The 16,925-nt window shown below is 37.0% G+C and overlaps 1 protein-coding gene across 1 annotated transcript; it reads right to left on the reverse strand.

Moving 5' to 3' along the window:
• Positions 1 to 188: 188 nt before the first annotated feature.
• On the reverse strand, positions 189 to 16,622 carry LOC126811066 (baculoviral IAP repeat-containing protein 3). Its single transcript, XM_050536540.2, has 6 exons — positions 16,447 to 16,622; positions 13,290 to 13,939; positions 6,784 to 6,965; positions 5,780 to 5,858; positions 3,484 to 3,540; positions 189 to 1,310 (listed from the first exon to the last, which is right to left on the reverse strand). Exons 2-6 carry the CDS (start codon positions 13,870 to 13,872, stop codon positions 1,090 to 1,092), a joined length of 1,122 nt encoding a protein of 373 aa, XP_050392497.1. The 5' UTR covers positions 13,873 to 13,939; positions 16,447 to 16,622; the 3' UTR covers positions 189 to 1,089.
• Positions 16,623 to 16,925: the final 303 nt, after the last annotated feature.

The raw sequence follows: 16,925 nt of genomic DNA on the forward strand, positions 1-16,925 counted from the left end.
TCGAAATAAGAGTAGGGTGTAGCGCCGCTGTCCGGACCCCCCCCCCCCATTCCCCACTTGAGGTTATTCCAATTCAGTCAGTTTTCGACCTTTGGAAGTTGCTTTTCAGTAATTTCGATTGGGACAAATTCAGATGGTAGCTTAGTGACAATTTGTCAAATGTTAATCGTCAAGTGACTCACAAATACTCGGAATGGTAAATTTTATTTATTACTTCATGTAAAGCTTATACATAAAACCACAATTAAAGAATATCTCTCTATCTTACAAATGACGAAATAATGTTTTGAAGGAAATGTGAATATACACGATGAACATACATAAATAAAACAAGTTTGCTAAAAGGAAAACGATAGCCTTATCGTTTCCTTACCAGCCAAATTAAGTAAGGATTATTAGTAGATAATGGGGTGCCAAATTAATCAACTTGATTATTTATAGCAGAATGGCGCATTAACCCACAATCTCATTGTAGTTCGGTGATTTTGGTAAATTTCCTTCCTATGTTATCCGTGTAGAATTTCTCGAGTTTCGTGAAATACGGGAAATATCCATGATTGTTCCGATCCAATCATTCCAGAGGCACAAGTCAGTATAATTCGTTTCACTTATTTTTTTCTTCCCTTTTTTTTACACCCAGTGCATTTGGGTTTAGGTTATTTTTCATAGATGGAAAACGACATCTGCTCGAGTTTTATTTAATTGCATTGTTATCTAGTCGCTGTTATTTCATATATTCACCTTTTTCTGTTCGACAAAATGATACCCGCTCTTACAAGGTTATTATAGACCCCGCTTACAGGAAATAGGAAAAAGTAAATGCCGTCTATGGATGCCAGAGATAATGAACATTGGCGAAAAACTCTACTATTTTCGTATGTCGTTTATAGCTAACACTATGATTTGATCAAATATTTACGAATGGGCAAATTTATTTACATCAATAAATCTAAATATCCACAAATATAAACGTTCAGTTAATATACACATCAAAATGGCGCTATGTGACAACAATACATAGCAACAGAAGACTACCGTATCTACTTCCGGTACATTGCTTGCACCAAGAATATATAAAACAACAAACATTTAAGACATAAAGGGTATAATTATGTCCACTATATTTTGATGACAAATAGGACATTTCATTTTATTATTCTTATAATGTTGACCACATGGACGACATGTTACAAGATGGCCGCATGGAATAAACACAACTTTACGTAAAGTTATTTTACAAACACAACACATCCTATCTCTCTTTAAACTCTTATTTTCTTCTTTAAGTGACGCTAGATCTTTCTGTTTCTCTGTAAGATAAAATTATTTAGATAATGTGAGAGGAACCAGTGACGTCAGAGAATCACATCACCTGATACCTTTTTTACTATTTGAAATTATTATTTTGATAATTTCCCATTTAAACATACATTATGCAAGAGCTAAATCTGTCTATTGCAGGTCTTTCTTTAGGCCTGAAATGTTATCTAAATTATTAATTAGACATTAATTAATTGATCCAGACCATAATCAACTCTAGTGGATTATGAGCCGATTTACTGAATAACTTTCCTTCGCGATTTAACGATTAAATGGAAAATCGAGACTATGCTGTTTATCGTACTGACTTTAGTAATGATGATCAAGGCTAGCCGGAAATTTCAACCGCTTAGTTCTCGGTTATCGAATCTCCCATAATGTATCTTTAAAAATGCTGGGGAGGCGTGGAAACGCCAGTCTCCCACCTCATACTGCAATAACAACTATGTTAGTCTCAAAATAACCGCGTTTTGTGATTTATTCCATACAGTATATTTGTAGTGAAATATTGTGTTTCCACACATTTTACTCATAAAAAATATTTTGAAAATTAAAACACTGTACTGATATTTTTGATATACTTAATGAGGTTAAAAATGTCCAAATCAATCTATGTTGTATACAAAATACTGTACACATCATCTACGGGAAAATTCCAGGCCGAGCACTCAGAACGACCATTAAACAGCCTACGTTTCAATTTTAAACATGGTAAAAACCGGAACATGGAAGAGTATGTAGGATTGTAGCTGGTCCGAAGCCAGCAAGGGGCAGTGAAGTTTTTAGGGGGGGGGGCACACCCGGCACAGACTACAGTAGGTTTTTTAGAGCTATGGTCGGCAATTTTTTTTTTCGTGGGGGGGGGGGGGGCACAACATTTTTTCGGGGCGGGGCTACGGGCCTGGATTGTAGAATAAACTAGATGCTGAAATTGCCACAGTGGCGTGCACAGGTTTGGCGATAGCCGGGTCACTGTATGGCCCCAACACCCCAGTATAAGGCCTAGTAGTCTCTATCATCCGTTGTCTACATTTGAGAATAATATGTCATTGGTTAGACAATCCGGTCTTTTACGTTAACATAAACAAAGTCTAAGGGAGGTAACTATTCCTAAAACAAGATGTCGATGACAATGAAATTAATTTAATCATGCCATTTCAGAAATTCCATTTGATTGAATTGCCAGTTCAATATCCAACACTCTTAGTTTTATTTTATTGTAAGCCATATCTATGGGTTTTTTTAAAATTAATCTCAATTCGTCGTCACGATTCGTGTTTGTTTATAATAATGCAAGAATTATGGGATTTATTGCGGGAAGGTAGGTAACTCTTATTTGAAGGGACCAAAGATAAATGAAATGAAATGAAATGGGGTTTAACGTCCTACTGTTCTGCTCCTATACTGGGTTAATGAAGACGGGCATACGCCATACAGTGTGCTATGAGGGGAATTTTGCCCCGGCAGCGGCACTATCGCCTACTCCTATATCGAATTCCAACTTCCAAGGGATCTTTAATTACGTGCATTCTAATGTTTACACGCGACCTCGGTTTTTCGTCTCATCCGAAGGACTAGACAGCTGTCCTTGTCAGGTCCTCCGTCCTGCATCACTGACAAGGGGAAACCACGTCGGAAAATCGGGATGAATTTTCTCGGCCAATGCAGGGATCGGACCAAAGATAAAGATACTGGATAATTAACCACATAAAATAAAACAAAAAACTTCCGGTTACGCATGGGCAATTGAATTTTTCGTCAAATATTGACAACATTCCCAGACCCTCCGTTGAAGACTTGGATATTCTGGGTGACCGTGACTAAAGGCCTAGTACTAAGAAATATGAGAAAGGTAGACATTTTAGATATGTAAAAACTTTCTATTATCAAATTAAGTAGTGCAACTTGTAGAACGAATATAACAGCGTGCATTTAAAATTTCGTAACCCTAACCCAACCCAACCCTAACCCTAACCCCAGTCTGAAATGGGTGCCCGAGAAAGACCCGCCCTCTGTCACCCTCTTTGCACGGTGCTGTCACATCAGCTTCGCACAAATAATAACAAGGAATTTTGTCCAGCAAACTGAAATGGACCTTTATAATTAGAAGCCACAATTTTTTAAGCAAAATGAAGAAAATTCGGTCGGTGAACCAATATTTACCTTGGTGTTCATATAATTCGTGTTGAATTTTTTCTTGATGGTGTTCCTGCATAACCTCTACAATTAAAACAAATGTCGTTAAAAGTTTGCGCGTAAGGTTTAATTCACTGTCACGAGAAACGAAAGTTTTAATGAAATTATAAGAGTTATTTCCCCTCATGTATTGAGACGATTAACCCTAGGGAAGTACAGGAATCAGTTCAAGATTTCCAGTCATTCAAAATGAAGTACTTTAGTTCAGTCTAACAAAACATTCATTGACAGTTAATTCTGACAACCCAGAAACAAATTAAGCTGAAGAATAACAGCCAGGCTAATTGTGTAGTCGATGCATTTTTATTTTTACCCCCAGAAAAGGTTGTGGGTGCTGGGCGAAAACCGTAAAATAATTTGTTTGCACGAAAATAACTGGGCTAAAATTAGAGAGATATTATCTAGGGATAACAAGCCACGGTAAATCTCATTATTTTTAATAAAATATCTATGATAACTGTGGATTTATTTTTCTGTTAAATGGCGAAAATCAACGGCACCAATTTCGTACTCCATTTACTCTGTGAGGCTGATGTCCCCCGCCGAAATCCCCAAACAAATAGATGACACATTAAGTAATCGCACATTTATTTTTTTCAAAAGTATCAAGCAATCAAACTGATTATCAACTATACACTAAGTTTCATCACTCTCTATCAGATAGAATCAAAGCTCTGCTTAGCTTTAGCTTGAAATGTTAAATGAAATGAAATGAAATGGGGTTTAACGTCCTACTGTTCTGCTCCTATGCTGGGCTAATGAAGACGGACATACGCCATACAGTGTGCTATGAGGGAAATTTTGCCCGGGCAGCGGCACTATCGCCTACTCTTATATCGAATTCCAACTGCCAAGGGATCTTGAAATGTTAATCATTGAACTCCATCAAGACATTCACCTAATGAACATCTAAATCAAGTACATTCTACCTCAATTAAAAGCAGAGTTGTTATGTTTCAAAGTCTTGACCAATCAAATTGTTTATCGCTCCTTAGCCTAAGCAGAAAATTCTCAAGGTAATGGATATGATGAATCTATACTCGGAATTTCATCACTCTAACTTATTTATAACCAAAGTTAGCGTGCCCCAAAGCATCAACCAATCAGATTGCTTATCTCTGCTTACCGTAAGCAGACAATGTTTATCGCCGAACTCCATCACGGCATTGACCTTATGAACGTCTACCTCAAGTTTGAACATTCTACCCCAATTAGAGGGTTATTGTGTTCCAAAGTCTCCACCCGTCAAATTGCTGACAGCTCTGCTTACCCTGAGCAGAAAATACTCACTATCGAACGTAGTCAAGGTATTGGGTATTGATGTGATAAAACTATACACTAAGTTTCATCACTCGACTTAATTTGGGGGGTTGGGGGGTTGGATGGCCGAATGGTTAGCACGTGCGCGCTGTATCATAAAGTCTGTCATTGAGTCAACTGGCGTGGTTTCGAATCCCCGCTTGTGCGTGACAAGGAGTAGCTTCACATGTTCAACCTCGTGGGGTTTCCCCGGGTCCTCCGGTTTCCTCCCACTGCTAAAGACGCCTACGCAAAAGCGAATTATTGACATAAAATCAAACCATATGTTAGTCCCGAAATGACCTAGTTTGTGTCGAGTGGACGTCCCAAAGTTATCGCGCCCCAAAGCATCAACCAATCAAATTGCTTATTTCTGCGTAGCCTAAGTAGAAAATTCTCATCTTCGAACTCGATCATGGCATTCGCCTAATAAACATCTATGCCAAGTGTGAACAATCTAGCTAAATTAGAATGATAGTTATTGTGTTCCAAAGTGTCGACCAATCAAATTGCTTATCCCTCTGCTTACCCTGAGCAGAAAATGCTCATTATCGAACTTAGTCAAGGTATTGATGTAATAAAACTATACACCAAATTTCATCACCGTCACTTAATTAGAACTAAAGTTATCGTGTCCCAAAGCATCAATCAATAAAATGGCTTATCTCTGCTTAACCTAAACAGAAAATGCTCATCTTCGAACTCCATCAAGGTATTGACCTAAAAAACACCTACACCAAGTTTGAACATTCTAGCCGAATCAAAAGGAGAGTTATTGTGTTCCAAAAAGTGTGACGGACAGACGGACATACAGACAGCCGGACGAACACATTTTAATAGTCCCCTGCTTTCTTCGAAATACAATTATTGTCATAATGTACTGTTGATGAAAAGTGAAAGTGGTGGCCACCCAGCGTTGGCAATAGGGTGATGTTTACAGGTACAAGAACAAATTGAAACTTACTGAAAATAATACTAGCCATCGATGACGTAGGATCTTTAAGTCTCATAACTTCTACCTTTCTGACTTCTTCAATGGTTAGCTAGACATATAGATCACACAATTACCTAATAACAATATCTTTCTTTCTTAAAGAAGCTAAACCTTTTTACGGGATGGGGCTTATCTAATGTGTTATTTTGATTAGTGATGGGGCAAGTTCTATGTAAATAAACAGCGGAACACACAATCGGCTGTATAATAAAGATGGCGTTATCTACAGACGTAAATTGGAAGACAGATTATCATCCCACAAAACAAACCAAGATATAAAATATAACGATATCGATGCGTTTATTTTAATCCAATTCATAGAGGTCATTAAGATATGTGGCCAATCTGATCAAAATATATAGATCTATATTACGTTTCGGTTTTTTTATTTGTTTTTTTTTTATATAATTTTTATGGCCTCCACTACTTGAGTTTGAGGTCGCGTCCGGGGTCATACACGCGGCTTTTGACCCAGATCTATATTTCGTTTCGTTTTTTTTAATAATTTTGATGGCCTCCACTACTTGAGTTAGAGGTCGCGTCCGGGGTCATACACGCGACTTTTTACCCTATGACGCCAGATTAACCAATCAGCGTTGATGGGTATTTGGAAATACAACTTTTTCTGCGAATGTCTACAAACAGTTCGGTGCACCACACGCCAAGAACTCGCCACAACAGACAATTTCATTGACTAATCTCTCAGATCAACCAGAACGTGGGTTATATAACAAATCTTCCAGATCCTAGTGCAGTGAAGGCAAGTAAAACGAAATTGTAAACTATAAAAAACGAAACGAAATAGGATCTGTGTTTTATTCAGATTGGATATGTGGTACAATTGATGACGTTTGTTATCAAATCTTATTGCATGCGTTATGACATTATAGTACAGAGTGTCACATACCTCAATTTATATAAAACAATTTTATTTTCAGTGATATATTAGAAGTTATTATGGGGAAAATATTCACCTCTAGTTTGCCATTATAGCTAAAGATGGCTTTAACTGTTTCAACAAGATTTCTACCATATCTATGTAACACATAAGCACAGGAAGGAAACCATCGAATATGTTCTATAATAGGATCATCAGATGCATTCCATTGCTTTAAACCACCACCACATTGAAAACATCTACAACAATCAGCCAGGCCTAACAAATACATTGTAAATAATGCGTAAAACAATGATTATTTCACTTTCATGCAGTTATGAATCCACAGACTATGAGCATTATACACAGAGAAACTTTCTTACTTTCGATCACACTAGATCATTAGTTCGCGGCAGTCATTGCTACACAGTCATAGCATCATTGAAAATAATCTTGCATCTCATTGAAAGAGACTTGATATTTCACCGTTTATGTAAGGGTTTTGTATAATGAAACGACCCAGAAAGTTAAAGGACAATATTGGTTCCAGTCATTATCACATATGTGTTAGAGCTGGTTAAACACATTCCAAATATATTTTTAACACAGAGATCATTGCTACGATAGCTGAGTAATACGGGTTTCCCGTATCGGAAGTGACGAACGCCAAAGGAAAACATGAGTCGCCGCTCTATATAACTGACTAAAGCGACGAGTGATAACAGATACACGGCCGAATTTCTACTCACTAATAATTCCTTCGAAGACCAAAAGTTGTTATATGGGACTGTAAGAGGATATCTGATAATTCAATAAAGTAATTGAATGTCATTAGATAAGAGAACACGAGAAAAATAGAAATAGTCCGTACATTCCCTTGTTTATATTCATTCTATACCTTATAAAAACACGGTAATGCACGGACTTTTTCTGTTTTTCTTTCGTGTTCTCTTATCTAGTGGCAGTCAATTCTTTTTATGAATTGTCAGATATCCTCTCACAGTCTCACACAACAACTGTTGGTCTTCAAAGGAATTATTAGTGAGCAGAAATTCGGCCGTTTATCTGTTATCACTCGTCGCTTCAGTCAGTTATATTGAGCGGTGACTCGTGTTTTCCTTTGGCGTTCGTCACTTCCGATACGGGACACCTGTATTACTCAGCTATCGTAGCAATGATCTCTGAGTTAAAAGTATATTTGGAATGTGTTTAACCAGCTCTAACACATATGTGATAATGACTGGCACCAATATTGTCCTTTAAGTCACATGTAGTTAAGGGTGTTGATCTTGTACTGAAAGATCCCATGAAGACAGTGTGAATAGTCACCACTGCTTCAGGAAGTTCTACTAAGGGTCCGCCAATTCAAGTACGATCGATATGAAATGTGACATGCTTGTTCTTTGGATAATTGCGTACCACCTTTTGATATGGCGTCATACTCGTTTCCTGGTCCATAAAGTACTATCGTATTTGTTTCTCCTCTAATATTTCCAAGTGTAAGTTTAATATCGAATTTTTTCATGAGACGATAGCATATATTATGAGGCACGATTTCTACTTAGATGATTAAACGTCGGCGTGTTTAATGGATGTTGCTGACGTATCACTAATATATAGGTCTTTACCTTTGTTCGACCCTTTTCAAATCAATATAATATCATATAAACCGAAACAAAATTTATAATCTATAATATTATATAAACTGATTTTTTTAAAATCCCAGCAGAGATCTTAATACGAATGATTTTTAATTTTCTTCTAAACCATTCAATGGATACCATTCAAATATCGTAGATTTGTTGCGTATGGGTGGTGATTATTGGGTTGAATTTGTTCAGGACTGGTGCGATTCACAATATGAACATTTTGTTGGTTATGCAAATACTTTGAAAATAAAGAGAGAGAAAATATTGATATATTAAAGGAGCTAAGTCACTAATATTTGGGACCTAGAAATTGACACAAATGGGTCGCAACGCATATAATAATGCAATATGAATGTATATAAACTGATTTACATTCAATCGTTTCTGTTTTTACAATAACTTCTAACCAGTTATGTTCGGCGAAATACGCCAGAAGTCTCAATCGAATGCCCATCTCTAGCGTCTAGTTATTCCAGTCTACACCGATAGTATTTATTGCGCGTGCTCTCCAGATAAGAATATGACGTCACCGTTTGACATGACTTGTGGAATATGTCTAACCTCGTTCTTCGAGTCCCTTGTTATAAATGGCGCCGTAACGCATTACGGTACACGATTTGTGTACCAATGGTAAAATGTTTATTTTGTCTTAAATATTGTATATCAGAAGCCCATTTTTTCCCAGTAAGATCACAACATCATTGTTGGTTTAAACTGATAAATAATTCGTGCTTTCTCTGTCGAAGATTTTGGATGATATTGAGTTAGAGACTTAGCTACTTTAACATGCTAACCCAAACCACCTGCGGGTGACTAACCTCACATGAGCTCATGTTGAAAACCAACAGTTGTTGTGTGAGACTGTGAGAGGATATCTGACAATTCATAAAAAGAATTGACTGCCACTAGATAAGAGAACACGAAATAAAAACAGAAAAAGTCAGTGCATTACCATGTTTTTATAAGGCATAGAATGAATATAAACAAGTGAATGTACGGACTATTTCTATTTTTCTCGTGTTCTCTTATCTTATGACATTCAATTACTTTATTGAATTGTCAGATATCCTCTTATCCTCTTACAGTCCCATATAACAACTTTTGGTCTTCGAAGGAATTATTAGTGAGCAGAAATTCGGCCCTGTATCTGTTATCACTCGTCGCTTCAGTCAGTTATATAGAGCGGCGACTCGTGTTTTCCTTTGGCGTTCGTCACTTCCGATACGGGAAACCTGTATTACTCAGCTATCGTAACAATGATCTATGTGTTAAAAATATATTTGGAATTTGTTTAACCAGCTCTAACACATATTTGATAATGACTGGCACCAATATTGTCCTTTAATATCCAGTATTTCTGGTTCATCAAAGAAGGCAGAATTGGGGGACAAAATTTAGACAATAGTTCTCAACCGCTATAGCGGGATGAACGGGGATGCAGATTGTAGATTAATACATAGTAACCATGTGGCGCATATACAAAATGATTTCTCTGAGAGCTAACTCATTACGTTTCGGTTTACCGTTCTACAATTCCAGATCCAGTGGTTTTTACCCGTGTCTTCATGAATCAGAGGCCTCCAAGTCTCTAACAGTAGTCCGCATATCAATGCCATCTACACATATTTAATTACCGCAATTGATTCTAATTTCTTGGCGCACGTTGAATTCACCATAACATTTCTTTCCTGTGAAGTCTCAGGCCCAGGATGCCAAAGTATGACCCGCTTGTTAAATAAAACTCGATACAAGACCCTTTTTATATAGAAGTGATAACTCGACTTGAAGTAATGTCGGCAGGAATGTAATTAAATGCAATGTTCCGAGCATAACCCCTTCTTCTGAAAACTCAAACAAACCGATAATGCTAATTTTGGGTAGGGGAGTGATATATCCTAGAATAAAAAAAATATTAGAATAGCCTGTCAGAGTTTAGCAGCCTCACCATCAGAAACCGTGGTGTCATTTAGTACAATCTGAGTATGTTGATACTTAATTGAGATGCAATAGCCAGATAAAAGACATTAATGTTTACTGAAACCAAATCGATTGTCTTAAATAAAACTAAATTGGTTACCATAAAAACCAGTTTGCCTTATTTAGAACAATCCTATAGGCTTTATCTATAAATTTAACATTTTTAAACAAGACAGGTTGTGACCTCATGAAACAAATCAACAATAATAATCCCGAAAGTTATGGTCTGAAATTCGCAAATATCCAAAGGGACTGAGATCTTTGGGATATAAAGATATGTTTTAAGTTTCATCAAAATTGGATAAAAATTGTGACCTCTAGAGGGTCCACAACCTTCGTAGCATACTTTTACACAATTTGCGTACAAAGTGCGGCGATTTTGTCGGGCAGTTTCATTTCGATTTTCCCGAAATTCGAATTCAACCTTCATTATGGTGGAATGGTGATATATTTAACCGGTTTTTAAAATCGGAAAACAATTGTGGCCCCTAGAGAATCCGCATGTTAAAAAAGCGATTTTTCGAACAATCAGGAGCCAAAATCAAGGATATGCGCGATTACCAAAAGGAACCAAGATCTCAGTGTGTAATGGTGATATATTCACAAGTTTTTTTTTTAAATCAGATAAAAATTTTGACCTCTACAACTAAAATGTCCACAACTTTGATATTCCAGATGTTTACACTATTTGCGTACGAGGGGCGACCATTTTGTCTGGCAATTTTGGTCTGATTTTCATGAAACTCAACCTCAGACAAAATTACGGTGTAAAGGTGATATATTCGAACGTCTTTTTTTAAATCGGATAACAATTGTGACCTCTGGTGGGATCACAAGCTAAAAACGCGATTGTTCGTACAATCAGGGGCCATAATTCAGGAAGTTATGATCCGATATGAGCAAATATCGGAATGAACCGAGATCTGTGGTTATAAACATGCATTTCAAGTTTCATCAAAATCGGATAAAAATTATGACCTCTACAGTGTTCACAGGCTAAAAACGTGATTTTTCGTACAATCAGGGGCAATAATCCACGAAGTTACAGTCTGATACATGCCAATATCGAAAGGAACCGATAAACCTATATTTCAAGTTTCATTGAAATCGGATAAAAATTGTGACCTGTAGAGTGTTCACAAACAATTGTGGACGTCCGGACGGACAGACGGACAGGGGCGACGACAATATACGCCTACATGAAAATGTGGGCGTATAAAAAATCATGACCCCAACTTGTATTTCATTAGAAAAACGTATAATAATCGTAGAGTTATGAATTGTTTTTACTAGACTGAATATCCTGAAAATACAACGCACGAATTCAAAATGGACGATACAAATGCAAATATTGTTATCGGATTAAAAACATGTTACACGGTGTCAATCAATTATTGATGAAATTAGAACGTTAAATTTTTTTTAATATTTGTAGCATGCATGATTTCAATATAAATTATATTTTCTACTGAATCACTGTCAAACTGTCAAATGTCTTAATATATAAACAACAACAGCTGGATACAAACATAATGAATTATTAAAATATATGAAAGAACACCACGTTTATTATGGAAAACAGCGATCGACCGTATTATTATTATTATTACGAAAGTGCCTATCCATGGATGTCCCCCGACCCCGCTGCACCACCACCCCGCTCCTGATAGTAAGTGTCCATTTCTATCCACCCATGTTAAAACATTGATATCTAAAACAAGTATTTACTAAAGATCTGTCGTTTTATCGATGGAATAGCAAGTAGATGCAAGGCGCCTATAATATCTGCCTATTCTGAACATTCCTCAACAAAACCCAACCAGTACACAAATCCGGGATCCACCTCGTTACAATGCTTATATTAAACCACTTAAAGCCTAACTGTGACAAACGTTTTTAAAATGAAATAATTCTAATATATACAGATGTGTTAAAAATAATGGAATCTTCAAGAAGTCGAATATAATCAGAGGTGAATCCACTATACAATATATGTATATGAGGAGATGCATTATACATCTGTGGACAAAACATATGATATGCCATATTGAACTGAAATAAGAGTGAAATAGTCTGTATTCACTGGGGACAAAACCAGCACTTCCCTTCAATTCATATTTTTGAATAATTCAACAGTTATCGCTAAAACTATTTATTATGAAAAAAGAAAATCAATGATAGTTTATTATTATATGGTATTGACAGGTCAAAACGGCAGCTTTAGCCCCAGATCCAATAGTGTACACCAACCACAGATGAACTACCGTGGCCATGTGAAAGCCAAATATACTCTTCAAAAAAGTAGGGGATATTGAAATGCAAATACTTGTGATATGACACTTGACATGCTTTGAGAGTATGTTCACAGATGAAGAACTTATCGCCCCAACAGAACCACTGAGCTGCATGTGCGACACGCAATAGCGCCATACACGTGGGAGGGGTTCATTGTCAAATTTGACACTTCAAGGAAGGGTTGATGAAAACTACCGCTTGCTGGTTTATCCTATCCATGTTTGCTATCCTACCGGTTCTTGCATAAGATTTACTGTTTAGTGTATCTTTGCTTTAATGTGTTACGTTTAATTTGATCGGGAGACGTGTTCGTCGACGTCAACGTCAACCGACAACACTACAAGATTGGCTGTGGCAATGCTAGAGGAGTAGGTCAGATTGCCCCAAATCGTGATTGAACGGTTGATTAGGAGCATGTCACGACGAATTGCTGAATGTCTGAGGATTGGTGGAGCAATTACTCATTATTAAGACAAAAATCATAAACGTCCAGTTTCACTTTTGACAGTGAAATGGGGTCGTCAGATAAGCCGCTCATATGAACTGTTTATGTTCATGTGTAGGCAATTGGCCTGTTATTAACATCCAGTGGTAGCCTCTAATAAAAACAGCAGTGCATTTCCGCAGTTTTGTATTGTTTCTGAATATCCCCTACTTTTTTTAAGAGTATATAAACGTATACCTGTATAGTACAGCCCAGCGTCTACCATAGCATTAACAGATTGTATCCCACTACCATTCCACTTTAATCTCACAAAGAGATTTCTTCTAGCTTCAGCAGATTTTAAATCTGGACGAACTGGCTTTTCTTCATAATCTTTAATCTGATGGTCATCGCTGGTAGTTGAGAAAGTTGATCCTTTTGCTTTTTGAAGACTATCCAGATCCAAACGAACGGGTGTCTCCACTAAAGCTTTCGCCTGATTCCCATTACTGTTAGATGTACCGGTAGCTGCAAATGTTGACTCTCTCGCCCTTTGAAGACCTTCCAGACCATTCGAAGTAACAGTTATTGGGATGTTCCCACAGTCGTGGCGATTCAACAAAGGACAACCGGGGGACAAATTTCGGTGTAAAATATCAGGGCTTTCTTTTATTTCGTCCAACACTAGCCCACAAAAATAACATTTTACAGAATAATTTCTACCTAGCGAGTAAAAACCTGTTCTTGCTAGTTGAAAGGGTGATCTTCCACCCGTAGGGTAATTCTCAAAAGAACCAAATCGATATAATTCCTTACTATAATCTACATTGGTTTGCTGCATGTCACTTGTTACTCAGATGTGTAAGAACAGCATTTGTTCTTTATTTTTCTTCAGTTTCCATCTTTCTCTGAAAATTACAATTACAAAACCATATTATTAGTGCTATCTAAGTCCGGTAGTTGGGTGGTGTCCAGTGCCAAGTGTTGTGGTTTCGACCCCAGAGCAGTATGTGAAAAGGTGTATGATCACCTGCTTAACCTCGTGGGTTCTCTTCTGATTTCCCGCTATACCTTTACTGTGCACTGTGATTTTTGGACTTCAGGGTTTCCATTATGGTTATTGTAAACAGTTATGAAACTGCGTCTTCCAACTCATCTACTGTCAGAAGAGACTTGATAATCACAACCCTAATCTGGGAATGTCGTAGCTCTATAGCATTTGAATCATTATAATCATGTCTATTTTGGTCAAAGGCGTGCTCGGGAGCAGTGTGTATTTTACACTTAAACACTGCGACAAATTGTCATCGTAAACAATCAGCGGTTGTCATGCAAGCAAGATACGTCAGGGGCCATAATCCAGTAATTTATGGTCTGAAATGCGCCAATATTGACAGGAACTAAAATCTTTGGGGTATAAACATATATTTTAAGTTTCATCAAAATCGGACAAAACTTGTGACCTATAGAGGGTCTACAACCTTCGTATTGCATACTTTTACACTATTTGCGTACAAGGAGCTTCCATTTTGTCGGGCAGCTTCGTTCCGATTTTCCCGAAATTCGAACTCAGACATCGCCAGAGTTTAACAATGATATATTTGAACGATTTATGTGATATAAACACATGTTTTAAGTTTCATCAAAATCTGATAAAAAATTGTGACCTCTAGAGGGTCCACAGCATTGATATTACATACATTAATACTATTTGCGCACTGGGAGCGGCCATTTTGTCCGGTCGTTTCTGTCCGATTTTCACGAAATTCGAACTCAACCATCATTATGGCGTAACGGTGAAATATTCGAACGTTTTTTTTTAAATCGGATAAAAATTGTGAACTCTAGAGGGATCACAAGCTAAAAACGCTATTTTTCGTACAATCAGGGACCATAATCCAGAAAGTTACGGTCCGAGATATTCATAACCATACATTTCAAGTTTCATCAATATCGGATAAAAATTGTGACGTCTAGAGTGTCCACAAGCTATAAACGCGATTCTTCTTACAATCAGAGGTCATAATCCATGAAGTTACGGTCCGACACATGCCTATATCGAAATAAACCGAGATCTTGTGGAGATAAACCTATATTTTAAGTTTCGTCAAAATCGGATAAAAATTGCGACCTGTCCAGACAAATTGTGGACGAACGGACGTCCAGACGGAATGACGAACACGGGCGATGACTACATACGTCCACATGAAACATAGTCTAGAACTTTAACTAAGGTTAACAATAAGAAACTTCTTAAGACCAAACCGAGCAGACAATAGTAGGGTGACCCATGTACTCACTGAAATACAGTCCACCGCTGATAGTTCGAGACTACCACTGAAGCGTGCACATTCGCCGTGCCGAGACCAACTTTCTGACAGTATGATACTATAAATAGCCACGGCACGTGCAATTCTCTACAAATCTATAAACTATTACAGCCGTAAAAAATTTATTGTTGACGATTTTGAATAGCAGTAAAATTAAGCTTCTTGGTTATTACAGCAGATTTAGAAATTACGTTCGTTTCATTTTTAAATCGCTTTATCATTAACTGTACCGTTAAGAGCGGCATCATTTGGTTTAGTACAAATAATATCTCTGAATCAGCTTCTTAAAACGATTGTTGAGCTACCTAACATGCTTATTTCTAAATTCAATTTCTTGTTGTAGCTTTCTGTTATGTTTCGTAAAAAAGTAGTCTTGATTATCCCGACCTGTCAATCAGACGTAGAATGGTCGATAGGCTGGTTAAGCGAGACTAATTTCAAAACAAGGGCACGTAACCTATCTTTTACTCAAAAGTGTCTGGATGTTATGGACGACTCTTGGAACCAGTTTTCAGTCTATTATTTATGTATTGTTTAATGGTCGAGAGCGAGACATTAAGTAATATATTGTAACAACATGAGGGCCGTAGGCCCGAATGTTTTTACAATATATTACGCAATGTCGTAAGCTCGAGACCATTAAACATCTTAAAATACTGACACTCCGCACGAGCTTTTACGTCACACTAGTCCAATATCTCACTGGTATGAATAAAGTACTATTGGCAAGTTGCCCGTACGATTATTTGAAATAATGGTACGCCAACATCAAAGGGTGACGTCACATCTGTATTTTAAACATGATTAATGGTCATAGCTTGTTAAGTACAACATGATCGTTTTTTTAGTGACTATAATTGTGTGAAACTGATTTGAGGCTTGGCATATATATAAATATTGTGGCGTAATTGTCGAGATATATGGAGATATTTATTTATGGTGGGTCACCCTAACAATAGCCGAGGAGTGCACAACAAAAAGAACAAGTGTTTTAAATGTATCTAAATGCAATCGTTTCTGTACGATCGGGATAATAATTAATTAATATAGATGACAGTTGTTGGCTACATCTGATACAAACTTACCTTCCTTTGTATGAAGTCTATATATCTATATACATATATGTAGTACATTACACTCACGCTTTATGACACGATTACAAGTAGGTCTAAGGGTGTTTACATTACAACACTAAATAATCTAACAGTATTATCCCCTATGTGCGCATTGTAACGCACGTATCTGAAAATGAAAGTAGTTACAGGAAATCCTCTGCGTCATAACTACTTCCTTGTTTCATGTGGCCACAGACAGATATAGCAAATTTTCTCATTGACTTTATTATTAATTCAATTCTCGTCTCATTGCCCGTCTTGTACATTTTCGCAAATGTTCATATGGGTAATCAGTTTCTATCGCAGATAGAGCAATGTGTGGTAATACCTTGCTCAAAAGTATTTATTATGTTGATATTGGAAATCTTGAGATACACAAACTGGAAGTAGCATCCTTTTAAATATGTAACTTATCCACTGTTCATTTTGATCTTTACCAACCTTCCCCG

The sequence above is a fragment of the Patella vulgata genome, chromosome 2 (genome assembly GCF_932274485.2).
Source record: "Patella vulgata chromosome 2, xgPatVulg1.2, whole genome shotgun sequence".
Taxonomy (NCBI): Eukaryota; Metazoa; Mollusca; class Gastropoda; family Patellidae; genus Patella; species Patella vulgata.

What these genes read in the sequence shown, in the direction of transcription:
- LOC126811066 (XM_050536540.2), bottom strand. Translation starts at nt 13,872, where the DNA reads ATGCAGCAAACCAATGTAGATTATAGTAAGGAATTATATCGATTTGGT. An exon ending in GCTATAATGGCAAACTAGAG is followed by an intron (nt 5,859 to 6,783) that starts GTGAATATTTTC and finishes CTATATGTCTAG; the next exon opens with CTAACCATTGAAGAAGTCAG. An exon ending in GATGGCTAGTATTATTTTCA is followed by an intron (nt 3,541 to 5,779) that starts GTAAGTTTCAAT and finishes TTTTAATTGTAG; the next exon opens with AGGTTATGCAGGAACACCAT.